The sequence below is a fragment of the Furipterus horrens genome, unplaced genomic scaffold, assembly GCF_987537825.1.
Source record: "Furipterus horrens unplaced genomic scaffold, mFurHor1.1.pri manual_scaffold_17, whole genome shotgun sequence".
Taxonomy (NCBI): domain Eukaryota; kingdom Metazoa; phylum Chordata; class Mammalia; order Chiroptera; family Furipteridae; genus Furipterus; species Furipterus horrens.
The window spans coordinates 39,506,275-39,522,074 of NW_028327187.1; the positions used below are offsets into that span (position 1 = coordinate 39,506,275).

The following is a 15,800-nucleotide window of genomic DNA, read 5'->3' on the forward strand; positions in this document are numbered from 1 at the left end:
GAAATGATGATCAAATAATTACATAGAATTTGTCCCTTCCCAGTCTTTCGATACCTAAGTGTACTTTTACTGAAGATTAAATAGAAGATGGGTCATTTAAAAGCAGCTTCATGCCTGGCTTGGTATTCTTCCAAATTCACCAGGAGCTGGAGCTCTTCTAGTTGCCTATGACCAGGTATACTTCAAGGAGTCAGATGTTCTCAAAAGTGTCAAGGTCATGGAAAACAGAAAAACTGAGGAACTGACAGACTAAAGGAGACTAAGGAGAACGACAGCTTAATGTACTGTGTGATCCTGGATTGGATCCTGATCCAGAAAATTGACACTGGTGGGACTATTGGTGAAACTGGAATATTTGAGGATTACTTAATACTATTCAACAATAGTATTCTTAGTTACAGTGGTTATGTAAGATATTAACATTTGGAGAAGCTGCGTGAAGGATGTATGGAAATTATTTTTTAAACCTTCAGCTTTTTTTTTTTTTTAAGATCCTATTTTTATTTTTAGAGAAAGGGGAATGGAGGGAGCAAGAGAGGGAGAGAAACATCAATGTGCGAAAGATACATCAATTGGTTGTCTCACACGCCCCCAACCAGGGACCTGGCCCACAACCCAGGCATGTGCCCTGACAGGGAACCGAACTGGTAACCATTTAGTTTGCAGGCTGGTGCTCAACCCACTGAGCCACACCAGTTGGGGCTGGAAATTCTTTATATTGGTTTTTGGGGGGGCAACATTTTTTTTTGTCTGAAGGTTAAAGAAAATTAAAAAGTAAAAAGAAGAAATAGGAAACCAGTAGCAAGATCCCAGTAAAATAGAGACTAATATTAATGATAATGATGCAGATAATGACATATGGCTGGTCAATTCATTAAAAATGGATTCCTCCAGTGAGACATAGTGGGGATTCTGTGTTAGTAACTACTGTGTTTCTGGAAACTGTATAGATTTCAAGTGAAATTAAGAAAGAGGAAGTAGCTCTGGCCAGTGTGGCTCAGTGGATTGAATGCCAACCTGTAAACCAAAAGGTCACAGTTCAACTCCCAGTCAGGGCGCATGCCTGGGTTGCAGGCCAGGTCCCCAGTTGGAGGTGTGCAAGAGGCAACCACACATTGATATTTCTCTCCCTCTCATTCTCCCTCCCTTCCCCTCTCTAAAAATAAAATAAATTAAAATGAAATTTTTTTTAAAAAGAAAGAGGAACTAAATATAAGGTAGTGCCTTGTAGTTCTCAAGAAAAAACAAAGAAGAGGCTCAGAAGTGATACTTAAGTCCCCCATTAGTTGTTTATGTACCCAACACCCAGAATGTGGATAATAAAGTGAATGTAAAATGATGATACAAGCAGGAAAACAATTTTATAGGTATTGTTCAAACTTGGTAGAATGGGACTTCTGACTGGCATCTGGAAAAGGAAGAGTAAACCTGTTCAGGGAAATACCGTATAGAAGGAGAGCAGAGCAGTAACATATCAAGAAAGTATAATCAGTAATTTATTGGCTGGAGGGTGAAAAGCATTCAGTAAAAATGAAAGGAAAAATGAAAGTGATTGTAGTTGTGGAAGTATATAAGCGACTGCCTAGAAATATAAGCGTTCTGACCAGTACTTCATAAACCCATCACACAGGGGAGAAATGGTGATCAGAGACATAAACCATGCAACATCTGCTGGAAGTTTCATTATTCTGATAGCAACACATTGGATGAGTTGTTTTTATAAAAAATATTTTTTTAAATTTATTTTCAGACAAAAGGGAAAGGAGGGAGAAAAAGAAACATTGATGTGAAAGACAAAGATCAATTGGTTGCCTCTTGCACACAACCAACTGGGGACCTGGCCCGCAACCCAGGCATGTGCCCTGGCTGGGAATTGAACTGGTGACCTTTCAGTTCACAGGCCAGCACATAATCCACTGAGCCAGGGCTATTGGATAAATTGCTGACTTTCTTGTTTATTAGTATAGTTATCAGAAGACTGAAGAAGCAGAGAGAGGTAAATTGCTAAACTGGGCTTAATCCTGACAATAAATGAGAAAGATCTGGTTAGCAAAGTAAAAATTACACAAATCTTGGGGAAATTGACCATGCAGTTTGGATCTGTTAAGTAAAAGAATGTTAGGCATGGTCACATAGCTCAATGTGTGTGTGAGTGTGTGTGTGTGTGTGTGTGTGTGAGAGAGAGAGAGAGAGAGAGAGAGAGAGATCAAAAGGATCAGAGAAAGATAAATGTGATCTCCTGGCCAAAGGCCTAAAGGGAAAGACAGCTCAAGAGGTCAAGAGATTCCAAAGATAAAATTCAGACCTGACCTGTACACTTTGGAAAAAGTCCAATTAGAAATTAAAAAGGGAGAGAGATCTAATAAACTAAAGTGTCCTTACAGATTATTCTCTGATAAGCTTGGATTTTTAAAGTACATATGCGTATATAGATGACAGAAGGAGGGCTAGGCTTTCAAGAACAAAGACCAAAATGTATCACAGACCTCTAGGAGCTGAGTCAGACGGCTAAGGTCAGAATAAACCCTGGCTTACAAAACACGAAGGACCACATAAAGTGCTCTGATGCTCTATTTAGTGCAGGACTTTTCAGGATGAGGAGCTAGAGCTTAACGTAGCATCGTGAAAGCTGGGGGTCTTAGTTGACTGTAAAGTGGCAATGCCAAAAGATGCTGAGTATTGGGCTGTCCAAGAGGATGGTGGTGAACTGATCAGGGGGACTTTCTCTGCTGGCCAGCCTGTAGAGCTTTCTGCTTACTTCTGGATGCCATGTTTAAGAGGACATTAAAGAACTGGAACATTCAAAGAAGGCAGTCAGGAAAGGGAAGTGCCTATAAATCGTGTCATATGAGAAATGGCTGAGTGAATGAGAGATATTTAACTGGGAATGAGCTTTGGGTGTAAGAGGGACATCCTATTTCATAACTGAAGCAGGACTGTCAGGCAGAAGAGAATTAGACATTCTATATGGAACCCACACCAGTGGGTAGAAAAGTTCCATGGAGGTAGACTTCAGCTAAACAAGAAATAACTTTCTAAAATATCAGCTACTTAAAGGTGAAATGTGGGGAACTTCTTGTCGCTGGATGTGTTAAGAGTGGAATTGGCCACTTGTTAGAGATATTGAAGAGATTGCTGTGTTGGCTGGAAAAAGAGTCCTACCTACACCCTTCCAATTCTAAGATTCTATGGCTATATGCTTTTACATCTATAAGACTGAATTGAATTTGAGCATCTGAGTGTGGGAATCTGGGACAAAATACAAAGAGAAGTAATTTAGCCTAGTGGTCACACGGGGTGGGCTCTGGAGCCACACTGCTTGAGTTCAAATACTGGCTCTGCCACTTGCTGTCAGGCCTTGGGTAAGTTACTTAACCTCTCTAAAGTTCAAAATCTTCACATGTAAAATGAGAATGAGAATAGTACCTAAACCTCTAAGTATTGTAGTGACAATTATATATGTATAAACAAAGTCTGGTACATAGTAAACATTCAATACATGTTAGATTTCATTAATACTAAGAAAAGTACTAACTTAGGTCGACCAACTCTGAGCTTTAATGACCAAATCACTCCACCCTTGCTTAAGAAGGCTGGTCAGCCAGTTTTTCATCCCTGGTAAGGAATGGTAACCATATCAGAGTCCATATAAGCAGAATCTGAGTCCCTAAGAAGGATCCAGATCAAGCACTCCCAGTTTTCAGACCTGGCTTGCATTTGCAATATGGAAGGTTGTACCATCACATTCATATTGGCAGTGTAATTACTGAGGAGGAAACAGTGCCCATCATTTGTGGGCCAATCTTTCTCTAGTCTCTCACTTCAGTTTCTGGAACAATCTTGCTCACATCTAGTTTTTACTGCATCCCCTATATTGGTCAAGAAACCAGTGACTCTTCTTTGCTTAGTGCGTAAACCTGAATTCCTTAGCTTAGCATTTGAAGCCCTTTTCTCTCTCCCTCCCCCAAGGATTTCATTTCTGGCCCCTCTGGGCAGGTTTAAAAATTCCAGTCCTAGGGTAACTGCTTAAAACAAAACAACAGTCTTTTTGAGGTATCACACAATTTAAAGCATGAAATTGCTGTTTTTTTCTACATGTGTATACACCTATGAAACCATCACAAGATAGTGAACATATCCATCATCAACCTAAGTTTTCTTGTGTCCCACTGTAATCCCTGCTCTCCTTAAACAACCACTGATCTGCTTCCTGTCACTATAAGTTTTTCTTCCTAGAATTTCATATAATGGAACCATAAAGTATCTACTACCCTTGTGGGGGTGTGTGGCTTCTTTCCATATATACTGGGATTCATTCATCAATTTTGTGTATCAATAGTCAATGCCTTTCAATTGCTAAGTAGTTTCATTGTATGGATACATCACATTTTGTTTCTCCATTTATCAGTTGATAGACATTTGGGTCATTTCCACTTTTTGCCTATTATGAATGATGCTGCTATAAACATGTCTGTACAAGTTTTTATGTGGACCTATGTTTTTGTTTCTGTAGTACATATACCTAGGAGTGGAATTGCTGGGCCATATATGGTAAGTCCATGTTGAAACACTTGAGGAATTACCAGACTGTAAAATGATTGTGTCAGGTCCGGCGAGAGTGAGAAGAGAAACGACAGGCAAACAGGGCATGAGTTTAAAAGGTTTATTTGACCAGCTGTGACAAGCGGGCTGACACCAGGAAGGCAGGAAGGTGTCAGTCCTGAACAATAGTAAGGCAGCGGTTTTTAAAAGGGAGCAGGGAGTTGATTGGGGGTGGGTGATGGTTAGAGGGACTCCCTGCAGATGGCTCTGATGGGGGAGTAGAAGTTGAATCTGAGAACAGAGAGGTTGCTGAATTCCTGTCTGCAGATAAGGATAACTCTGAAGGACACAGGCAGTCATTGGTGTCAGGGGCAGCAGATTTATCGGGGGTTAGGCAGTCACTGACACCAGCAGTTACTGTGGGGACTTGCTAAAACCAGACCTGGCAGATTCCCAGAACCCAGGTCTTATGCCCAAGAGATTGCACCATTTTAGATCTCCAACAGCAGGGTACAAGAGTTCCAGTTCTTCCACATCTTGCTTGAGGCCTTTTTATTTTTATTTTTTAAATTCCTCACCCAAGGATATGTTTATTGATTCTAGAGAGAGAGGAAGGGAGAGAGAAACATCAATGCACTCCATCCAGGGGTCGAACCCACAACCCTTTTGGTGCACTGGACAACACTCAAACCTACTGAGCCACCCAGCCATGGCCTGGAGGCCTTTCTTTGTTGTCATTTGAGGTCATTTTTTATTGTTTCCCCTTCCTCCAGGAGTTTCTTCCCATCTCCTCCTTTGGTGATCTCATTCAGTGTCTTGGCTTTAAATGCCATCTATCTACTGATTGTCAGAACATGGAGGCAGCTGGAATGCACACCTGGAGTTTTGGTATACGCTAATCAACCTGGCCCTGGACTTAGCCGTTCCCAAAGATATTCTGATGAACTTAGCAGTTCCCAAAAAATGTGTTGATGGACTGAAACCATTCCCAGGGTAATTGGTAATGGACCTAGCCCAATATGTTAACCAACCTGGTGTGTGCGTGGGGGGGGGCACCCCACCCCCAGCAATCAGATGTAAATGATCTACTGAATATGTTGATAAGCAAACTCACCCTCACCAAAATGTGTGGTTGACAAGTATAAAAATGGTGCCTGTAGAAGTGCAGGGGGGATTCCTAGGGGCCCACAAGGAGGACCAGAAGTCACTGTTCCCCATTGCCCTTGCTCCTGCGGGCCCTTGAGTTGGTCTGGGAGCTGCCTCTCCTTCTCCCCTTTTCCCCCCTTTTCCCCTCAATAAACCCATTGCCTAACCCCACAGTGGTCTCTGGGTGATTTCTCAGAGCAAGGCTGTCCTGACACTGATGACACCCAAAATTCTGTCTCCAGTCACCACTCTTCCTTGAACTGTAGACTTTTCCTGGTTTTGCCCAGGACTTTTCTGGTTTATGCTTATTATCCTGGTATTATTATTAACAGTGTTCTGCTATATTAGTTTTCTATTGCTGCTGTAACAAATTACTGCAAATTCAGTGGCTTCATCAAGACAAATTAATTATCTTACAGTTATGGAGGTCAGAAGTCTGACGTGGATATCATTGGGCTAAAATCAAGGTGTCTGGCCTGAATATGTCCCTTTCTGGAAGCTGTCAGGGGAAGTCTTGTTTCCTGGCTCATTCAGGTTGTTGGCTGGGTTCAGTTCCTTGTGGTTGTCAGACTGAAGTCCTCATTTCCTTGCTGGCAGTCAGCTGAAGGTTATTCTCAGCTTCTAGAGGCCACCCCCATTCCTCGGTTCCTGGGCACCTTTGTCTTCAAAGCCAGCAACAGTGAGTGAAGTTCCTCTCACACTTCATTTCTTCCACCTCTTGTTCTGCCCCACTCTTCCACCTTCCTGTTCCAATTTTAAGGACTTCTGATTGGGCCCACCCAGATAAACCATGGTAATCTCAACCTTAATCATGTGTACAAAGTCCTGTTTACCATGTAAGGTAAATATTCATAGGTTCCAAGGATTGGGGGGGGGTCACTATTCTGTCTACCACAACTGGTTTGGACAATTACACAATCTATGCCTGAGTCAACTGTCTACTTGGATGTCTCATGGGGCATTATGAATTTAATATGTCCAAAAGACACCTTTTAATTCCTTCCCCACCAAAACTCTGGCCCTCACCAGTCTTTCCCATATTAGCAAATGGCAATATTACCTACCTGGTTATTCAAGTCAAAAGTCAAAAACCTATGTGCCATTTTGATTCCTTCTTTTATTCCCTACACTCAATTGTCCAGCAAATCATACTGAGTCCAACTCCAAAATGTGTCTTGAATCCATCACTCTTCTCCATGTTTATTGCTACCTTTCTCAGGCAGTAATGCTCTCCCTAATTCTTTGCATGGTTGGTTCATTCTCACCCTCCAGGTCTCATCTCTAATGTCACATTTCAGAGTGGCTTTCCCTGGCTCCCTAATTTAAAATATTTCCCTCACTTCCACATATTTCTCTAATAAAGTGCCCTGTTTCTTTCCCTCATACCATTACAATCTTGTTGACTCGTTTATTTCTTTACTGACGGCTGCTCTCACTAGAATGCAAACTCTAGGAGGGCAAGGACCTTATCTGACTTATGTGCCATGGAGTCCAGAGTGCCCAGCAGCTGAATAAGTGCATGCAGCCAGTCTTCTTACTCTATCCCAAACGTCTTTTGCTTGCTTCCATCTCTGACACTGCACATGATCTGCCTTCAACCTGCAATGCCCTCACAACTTATTCCTGACCAACTAATATCCTCTCACTTCCTTCAGAACTAAGACTCATTACCTCCAATCCCCCCTGCTCATTACTGGCCCCTCTCACATGATGATCCAGTTAGTCATTGATTTAATAAGTATACAGAGCCCCTTGGCAATCTTGTAAACAGCTGTTACCACATTATCATGCCTTTGCTTGTATTTGCTTTGTAATTATAGTCATTTCATGTATGTAGATAAGTTTTGTACCTTAAGACTGTAAGTTACTCCTGGGCCAATATTGCATCATACTTTATATAATTCTCCTGAAGTACTTAGTCCAGTTTGGTGCACACTGCTAACCATAAAGCAGAACACTGGCCTTTATAACATCAAGAAAATGCAAGTAGCTCGAAGTGTATTTTAGAAACAGAGCTAGAGGGTTTTTTTTTTATTTTAAGATACAGAGAGGGAGGGAAGGAGAGGGAGAGAGGGGGGAGGAGGAGGGTAACGGAGAGAGAAATGTTGATTTGTTGTTCCACTTATTGATGCATTTGCACTGGTTGCTTCTTGTATGTATCCTGACTGGGGCTCAAACCCGCAACCTTGGCACATCAGGATGATGCTCCAACCAACTGAGCTTCCTGACCAGGACCAGAGCTACAGTTTTAAAGAGTTCTTTTGAAATTAGAAAAATGAAGCATATGCTTTTCCCTCCTTACTTTATTTTTTAAATAAAAACAGCAGCTCAGAAAACATTCCTATGTATGGCAGTAGCAAGAGCTTAGCTATCTATTTCATCATATCTGTGGAAGAATACACAGAAGATATTGATGTGAGGCCCTGGCCCTGTAGCTCAGTTGGTTAGAACGTCTTCCCGATACGCCAAGGTTGCAGCTTCGATCTCTGGTCAGGGCATATACAAGAAGCAACCAGTGATGCATAAGTAAGTGGAAGAGCAAATTGATGTTTTTTTCTCCTTCTCTTTCTCCCTTCCCCTTTCTCACTAAAATCAATAAACTAAAAACAATTTTTTGAAGATCCTGATATGAGATAACCATTAGGATTTTGAATTTAGTACAACAAAATAAAATGTTTGCAGTTTTCAGAATTTAAAAAAATTATTCAACTTAAGGGAAATAGAGTAACAAACATGAACTATTCACCCTGAGTAGTTTGCCATCCTCCAAACTCTTAACAGATTGGGCTACAGATGAGATTAGCATGTGTGTATTAACTGCCTTTCCCCATAAAACACAATCTGCCACAGGAATTGGAAAAATCAGTTCTTTTGGTATATTTCAATAGGACAAGGTTCTGAGAGTTTAAAGGTTTTGGCCAGTATATGTATGTGTGTGCATATATATATTTTTTTTGGGGGGGGGGAGGTCCAGTATATATATTTTTTTCTTTTTTTTTTTCCCCACTACCACAAATTATGCAGTCGAGTTTCCCACATTTGGGGAAATCGCAGGGGTCAGCACATCCGGAGTGCAATGGATAAGCCTCGCCCTGGGAAAACCACCTTCGTGATCATGGTATCTCCCCTGCCAGGTAAGTATCCAGTATATTTTTTAACCACAGTTTTATAACTCAGATTAGTAAGAAATGACCAACACATCATTATTTTTTTGAAAATAAATTTAATAGGGAAAAATACTTTCAACATACTGAAAGTTTGTGTGTGTATAAATTAGTATCATAATATTAGATATTGTTTAATGCATAGATAGGTACCATTCGAAAGTACAGTTATATAAACTTGACACAGGCTCCCCCAGGTGAAACAATCCAAAATTTGACTTCTTAAAAATCTAGTAGAGATGATTAACCTAAACTGTTTGTTCAGTTATTTTTTTGGTATGTATGTAAAATGCTCTATTTGATCCTTCCTAGGCAACTGGGACATCTTGTGAGAATAACGTAAGTTGACTAAATAATTTATTTTCAGGGTAGGCTTGCAAAGCAAGTTAAAAAGGCAGAGAATTCCGGCCACTTAAAAACTGTACATGACTTCAATTGGAAGGAGGTCTTTTGGGGCATGATTAAGAAGTCATGACAAAAACTGCCTTCCTGAAACACAAGATTCTAAGCCTGAGATGCTTCACATTTAAATAAAAGATGATTCTACGATGATAGTCATAACTTTCAAATGTTAAACATTTTCATTTAGCTTCTGATAAGGCATAATTTACACTGTGATGTGTGTACTTGGAAATCAGCAAATATTATGAGTTCCATAATGATTATATTAGGAAGTCTCAGGTCAAACTGAGCAAAACTAGGCCAATATGGGTTAGTGCAAGCGGTGACCCTGTGGCTGAGTGCATGACATGGTCCCTGCTCAGCCACTTCAACTATGTTGCTTTAAGGTGTCATAGCAATGCCCTTTCTTTGGTATTGTGTAAACAGCACATATTATGACTGCTAGCTTTTGTTATAAAATCTGGTGGAATGCCACCAGGAGATGGTCATGTTGGGAAACCTTCCTATGGTGCAGGTAGGTGTTCTCAGGGTCATCAGTTTGGAGCTCAGAGGTTGTGAATGGCTGAATCTTCTCATTTCCAGGAGCAGCAGACAGGAGTTTCCTCTCATCACTCCATACATGTGCAATCATGAGGCTGCATTTACCTGTGATTGCAACACGCCTTCAGTCAGTGCACTTCTAGTTCCATTCAGTTTTAAAGAGTTGGTTTTCTAGAATTTAGTTTTCCAGTTTTGAAGAACTTCTTGAATTCTCGTAATTCCTGGGGCTTCAAACTCTGATCCACCCCTGGGGTCAATTTATAGCTCAGAGGAGACACAATGTAACCATTTTGGTAAAGACAGACTCTCTTGCAGATCTCAAAGGTACCAAACATAACTCCAAAATATGGAACTATCTGTTTAAAAATAAAATAAAAATCATATTAAAATCTTAAAGTGTCAGTATGTCTGCAATCAGCTTGAGTCAAGGTAAACTGAGTTAAAGGCTGTGGATAATACAATATGGTAATTCTTTTTGGAATGAGGGCAGATGGTGGGTCGGGGCTGAGGAATGGCAGAGTAGTTGAAGGGCTCTGGGTAAGCACAGGTCTGGATTAATATACACATAGACAATCTGATACTTCCTGTCAACATATGCTTGTCTCAATGGGAACCATTTGTGTGTCAACTGGTGCAATGTTAATACAGAGTTCTTTTTATTTTAAAAAAATATTTATTTATTTTAGAGAGAGGGGAAGGGAGGGAGAAAGGGAGAGGACCATTGATTGGTTGCTTCTTTTACATTCCCCAACCAGGACTGAACCCGAAACCCAGGCATGTGCCCTGACTAGGGATCGAACCAGAAACCTTTTGCTTTGCAGAACTAACTGAGCCACACCAGTCAGGGCAATCCAGATTCTTCAATTTTTATTTATTTATTTATCTTTTTGGTCATGGAGGGTTTTTTTTTTTTTTTTTTTGGAATATATGAAAACTATGGCTCCTTTCCTCAGAGAGAGACACATATGCACACAGATCCACATTTTTGCATACAATTTTAGGATAGGGGTTAGGTTCCCTTTGGGAGTTCATGAACCCCCATGGTAGGAACCTCTATACTAAATGATCAGCTCCTCTGGCATGGGGTATCAGATGCCCCAACATTGCACAGGGTCCTCTCTCTTCAGGGCTGGCAGCCAGGCTGTACTCATGGGCCTTGGGTTACCATCAAAGGAACTGGAAAAGGTAGACAAATAGTACAGACTGACCACTCTTCTCACCTTCAGTAAGTTGGCTGCCAATCCATTCCAGAGCCCCAGTACCCCTTGGGCCTTCACTATTTGCCGGAAGCAGTCCGTGGCTCCTGAGAAATGGACATCCACTCCTCCACAGTGGGGAAGATAAGGGCTCTGAGCCTGACAGGAAACAGAAGATGGAATGAGGTGAGTTAGTTACCAGGAAATAAATATTCTAGTCAAAGTAAGCAGGGTCTCAAGTCTGGACTCCAGATGCCATGCTCCTGGTAAAGATGATAGCAAAGAATGACTGTCACAGGGCTCTTTTTGTTCCATGGGCTTAGAATGAATCTTAACATGCAGTAAAGTATTTTGCCTGGAAGGAAGCAGCCATTTGGGACAGCCTCAACTTCACATTTAACATTCCTTCCCAACCTATGCCTTCTAGGTATGATCAACACACCCTCCCATGCCCTTAACCTTTTTTAAATGCTTCCAATTCCCTGTCTTAACTGACTCCTCCCCTCATTTAGACCTCTGTTGTGGCTCAGTCTATCTGGTACCAGTTATCTGGGAACAATATCTGGGCTGGCAGCCAGAGAGCTTAGGGGAGCAGGTAGGTACTGGGCCTTCCTCACTGGTCTAGCTCTTCGGGGCCTAGCATCCTTCATTGCATATATCAGGCACTCAGTAAATGTCAAACCAAACTTCCGTCAATCTCAGTGTTACTAGTACCTTTTCCCAAATACAACTGTTTACCTGGGACCAGGCTCAAATAAGCTACATGAATGGTCATGAAGTGTTAAAAAAGAAAAAAAGGCCAATATTTACTGAGTGTTAGGTGCCAGGCATTAGTGAGTCCTTTACATGTTCTGGCTCATTTAATCTTCATAAAAATCCCATGAAATAGGTAATATTATCTTTATCTTATTAGCCTAATTTTATAGATGACAAAATGGAGTTGGCAAAAGGATAAACCTCCAAAATCTAGAACATGAGATAAAGCATCCACTTCAATTTGGGTATGTTTGATGCAGAATGAAGCTCTACGACACTAAGCCACACTGTCTCCTGATGTGCAGCACTGAGAATGCTATCTTAGCCCTTGATAAGCTTGTTTCCACACATCAGCGTTGAATGTGGCTGCCACAGCATGTGCACTGAATGAACTCTTATTTTTAATCCTGTCTTTAAAATTGATTTTAGAGAGAGGGGAAGGAAAGGAGAGAGAGAGTGAGAGAAACACTGATGTGAGAGAGAAACATTGGTTGCCTCCCATATGTAACCCGACTGGGTACTCTTCTCAAATGCAGACAGTTTTTCTATGCTCCCTGACAGAGGACCAAATGTGCAATGTAGGCATGTGCCTTGAGCAGGAATCAAACCTGCAACCTTTCAGTTTATGGACTGATACTCCAACCAACTAAGCCACACCAGCCAGGGCATTGAATGAATTATTTATGCTAAGACTGGAGCTCACGGTGTGGTTGTGGTGTGGATCAGTGCCTCTACAAGTGTCATAATAAACTGCTATCCAGAACACAAAGGAAAACATGTATTGCTGGTTGCCTCCTGCAATGGACTGAATGTTTGTGTGCCCCCACAATTCATATGTTGAAGCCCTAATCCCCAGTGTGACAGTATGTGAAGATAAGGTCTTTGGGAAGTGATTAGCTCATGGGGGTGGAGCCCTCATGAATAGAATTAGTGCCCTTATAGAGACTTAGAGAGATGATCTCTCTCACTGCACCATGTAAGGACACAGCAAGAAGGTAGCTGTCTGCAAACCAGGAAGTACACTCTCACCAGCCACCGAATCTACTTCCACCTTGATCTTGGTCTTCCCTGCTTCCAGAACTGTGAGAAGTAAGTGTTGTTTAAGCCACCCGGTCTATGGTATTTTGTTACACCAGCTTGAAATCAAACACACCCAAAGAAAGAAGGAATGGTAAGGCTATATACCAGTGCTTCTCAATCCTTAGCTGTATAGTGGACTAACCAGGGAAGCTTTTCAAAACTGTCAATTATTGGAATCCACCCCTAAAGACTGTGATTTAACTGACCTAGGCTGAAGCCTGGACATCAGCATTTTTTGGCAAGCTCCCCAAGTGGTTCTTATGTGAAGCTAGGGTTGTATAGGCCCTCTAAAGCACAGGTTGCTCAGGGTCCAGACCTGTGTCTACTAGCTTGCCGCTGACACAGAGAGTGATTGGGAAAAGTATGTGGGCCCTAAAGCCAGACTGCTTGGACTAAGTCCATGCTTTGCCACTCGGTAGCTCTGTGACCTTGAGCAAATGCCTTGACCTTCTGAGCTTCAAATTCCTCATCTGTAAAATGGGGTGAAAATAATACCTATCTTGTAGGATTATTGTCCAGATTAAATGAAATACATTTAAAATGCTTAGAATAGCATTTGACATATAGCAAGCACTATATAAGTAACCACCATTATTAATATCATTACTCTTTATTATTTGCCCTGGCTGGTTTAGCTCAGTGGATTGAGCGTCGGCCTGCGAGCTAAGTGTCGCTGGTTCGATCTTCCAGTCAGGGTACATCAGAGAAGGAAAACTCTGACTCCAAAAAACCTCCGCTGCCTTGCGGCATACCTCTTCAGGGGAAAGGCTAAGGGAGTAAACCCCGACAGAAAATCCGGAGCCGGAGTCCCTAAGGCGGTTTGACGTTGTAGTCAACACCGGCAACTCCTGCGGCGCACCTGAACCCAAGCTGTATCGACTCCGTCTTTCCCTTGGACCCTTCAGCTGCGAAGAGAGGGGGGGTCTGCTGCATGGGCAACAGCAGACCCTCCATATTACCCTGCCCAGGCTCTGTAGCTTCAGCGTCATCACAAGATGTCGATTCAACACGGGAGGAGACAGATACCATGTCACTCCCGAGTCGGACTGCACAGCCATTCTCGGCGGTGCAGATAGACTCTTAAGAAGCTACACCATCGTCTCTCGAGACGGACGGCTGCCGACGACGACTCTTTATTATCTAAACTTGGAGAACAGACAAGTATGCTGAGGACTAAACCAACCCACTAGACTGGAATGCTACACTGCTGTTTGCCCAAACTGTATCTTATTAGTAAAGAGAGACACACACGTCAGGCTGCTAGTCACAGGACCTGAATTTAAGCACACCCTCTGCATGAACCTAGGCACTTATCCCACAGATGTCTAGTTTAGACCTACAGACCCCAGGACAGGCATGCTTCATGTTGCAGCACAGCACCACCTGAAATATCAGAGGAGCCAGGTCCTAGCCCTGATTCTGCCACTATCTATATAACCTTGACCAAGTTGTTTAGTTCTTTGAACCTAAGTTTGTTCAAAGGTCAAGTAAGGAGATTGGAATTAAGTGACCTTGAAGGCTTTCTTATCCTTTAATTCATGCTGCTGGCCCTGCTGTACACTCCGTCCTGACTCCAAGTCTTTTTTTTTTTTTTTTTTTTCAGATTTAATGTGTTTTATTGATTAAAATATTACATTTGTGCCAATTTCCCTTCCCTCTGCTCCCCTCCACCCGGTGGCCCCCCTCCCTCCAGTTGTCCCCCCCTTTTAGATTATGTCCATTAGTTGTGCATACAGTTCCTCCCAACCTCTCTCCGTCTATTCCATTCCCTCCTACCATGATCCCCAATTCCTATATCATCTCCCTCCCTCTCCCCACTCCCCCTCCCTGTTGACCTCCCCCCAATATGCTTCCCGTACCCACAGTTCCTTTTCCACTCTCGTTGCCTGTTTAGTTTGCCTTTGTTTCATCTCCCTAGCTTCTGTTTTTTAAACCAGTCCCTTTAACATCTCATATAACAGTGGTTTGGATCTAATGAACTCTTTCAGTTTTATTTTGTCCTGGAAACACTTTCTCTGTCCTTCTATTCTGAATGACAATTTCGCTGGATAGAGTATTCGTGGTTGTAGGTTTTGGATTTCCATTACTTTGAATATTTCTTGCCAGTCCCTTCTTGCCTGTAGGGTTTCCCTTGAGAAGTCAGCTGATAGTCTGATTGGGACCCCTTTGTACATAATTCTTTTCTTCTCTCTTGCTGCTTTTAAGATTCTCTCTTTATCTTTAATTTTTGACATTTTGATTATAATGTGTCTTGGAGTGGTTCTCCCTGGGTCCAGTCTCTTGGGAACTCTCCTTGCTTCCTGGACCTGCAAGTCTATTCCCTTCCCCAAGTCTGGGAAGTTCTCCTTTATTATATTTTCACTCAATTTTTCAAGTTCTAGTTCATCTTCCTCATTCTCTGGCAAACCAATGATTCTTATGTTGGGCCTTTTATAGCTGTCCCAGAGGTTTCTGATCCTCTCATTGTTGCTTCCCATTTCCTCTCGCTGCATTGGTTGACTGCTTGTTCCTTCTCCATATTCCAGTTTGTTGAAATGAACTCTGGATTTTTTTTCCTCACCATCTGTCTCGTATGCGGTTTTGTTCCTTTCGTTATGAAAGTTTTTCGCTTCTTTCTTATCTTTTTCCTGCTCTTTTGTGAATTCTGTAAGCCACCTGATAACAATGGCCCAGAACTGAGCCTCTGACAGGTTTCTTATCTGTTCATCTGTCAGGTTCTCTATCTGTTGTCTGGTGAGCTGTGTCACCGGGATTTCTATAGTTGTCTGCCACATTTTGACAGATGCGTTTTGTTTTCTTGGGCCGGCTGTAGGGGGCAGTGCCTGTGTACGCGTCACAAGTCAGCGACCGGCACCTGTCTGCGACCTATTTCGCAGCCCTGTGGTGCTTCCTTTCTTTGGGGGCGGGGGTCCAAGATGGATTCACACAGTTATTCAGCTAGGAGACCAGGATCCATCCTCCCGCCCCCCTGGGC

The 15,800-nt window shown here is 42.2% G+C and overlaps 1 protein-coding gene and 1 pseudogene across 2 annotated transcripts in view; both read right to left on the reverse strand.

The window, feature by feature from the left end:
• Positions 1-4,649: 4,649 nt before the first annotated feature.
• The window catches only part of SLC25A43 (solute carrier family 25 member 43), a 48,342-nt gene continuing 37,191 nt past the window's right edge, over positions 4,650-15,800 (reverse strand). The window contains exons 4-5 of one of the 2 annotated variants that reach the window (XM_090264475.1): positions 11,015-11,149; positions 4,650-5,141 (exon numbers count right to left, since the gene is read on the reverse strand). In XM_090264475.1, the coding sequence (XP_090120601.1) occupies positions 5,133-5,141; positions 11,015-11,149 (144 nt within the window). In that variant the 3' untranslated portion in view covers positions 4,650-5,132. Of the gene's footprint in view, positions 5,142-8,923; positions 10,151-11,014; positions 11,150-15,800 lie in introns of those variants that run through there. The other variant, XM_090264474.1, reaches the window with a different exon arrangement.
• LOC149990865 (U1 spliceosomal RNA) lies at positions 8,650-8,830 on the reverse strand (annotated as a pseudogene).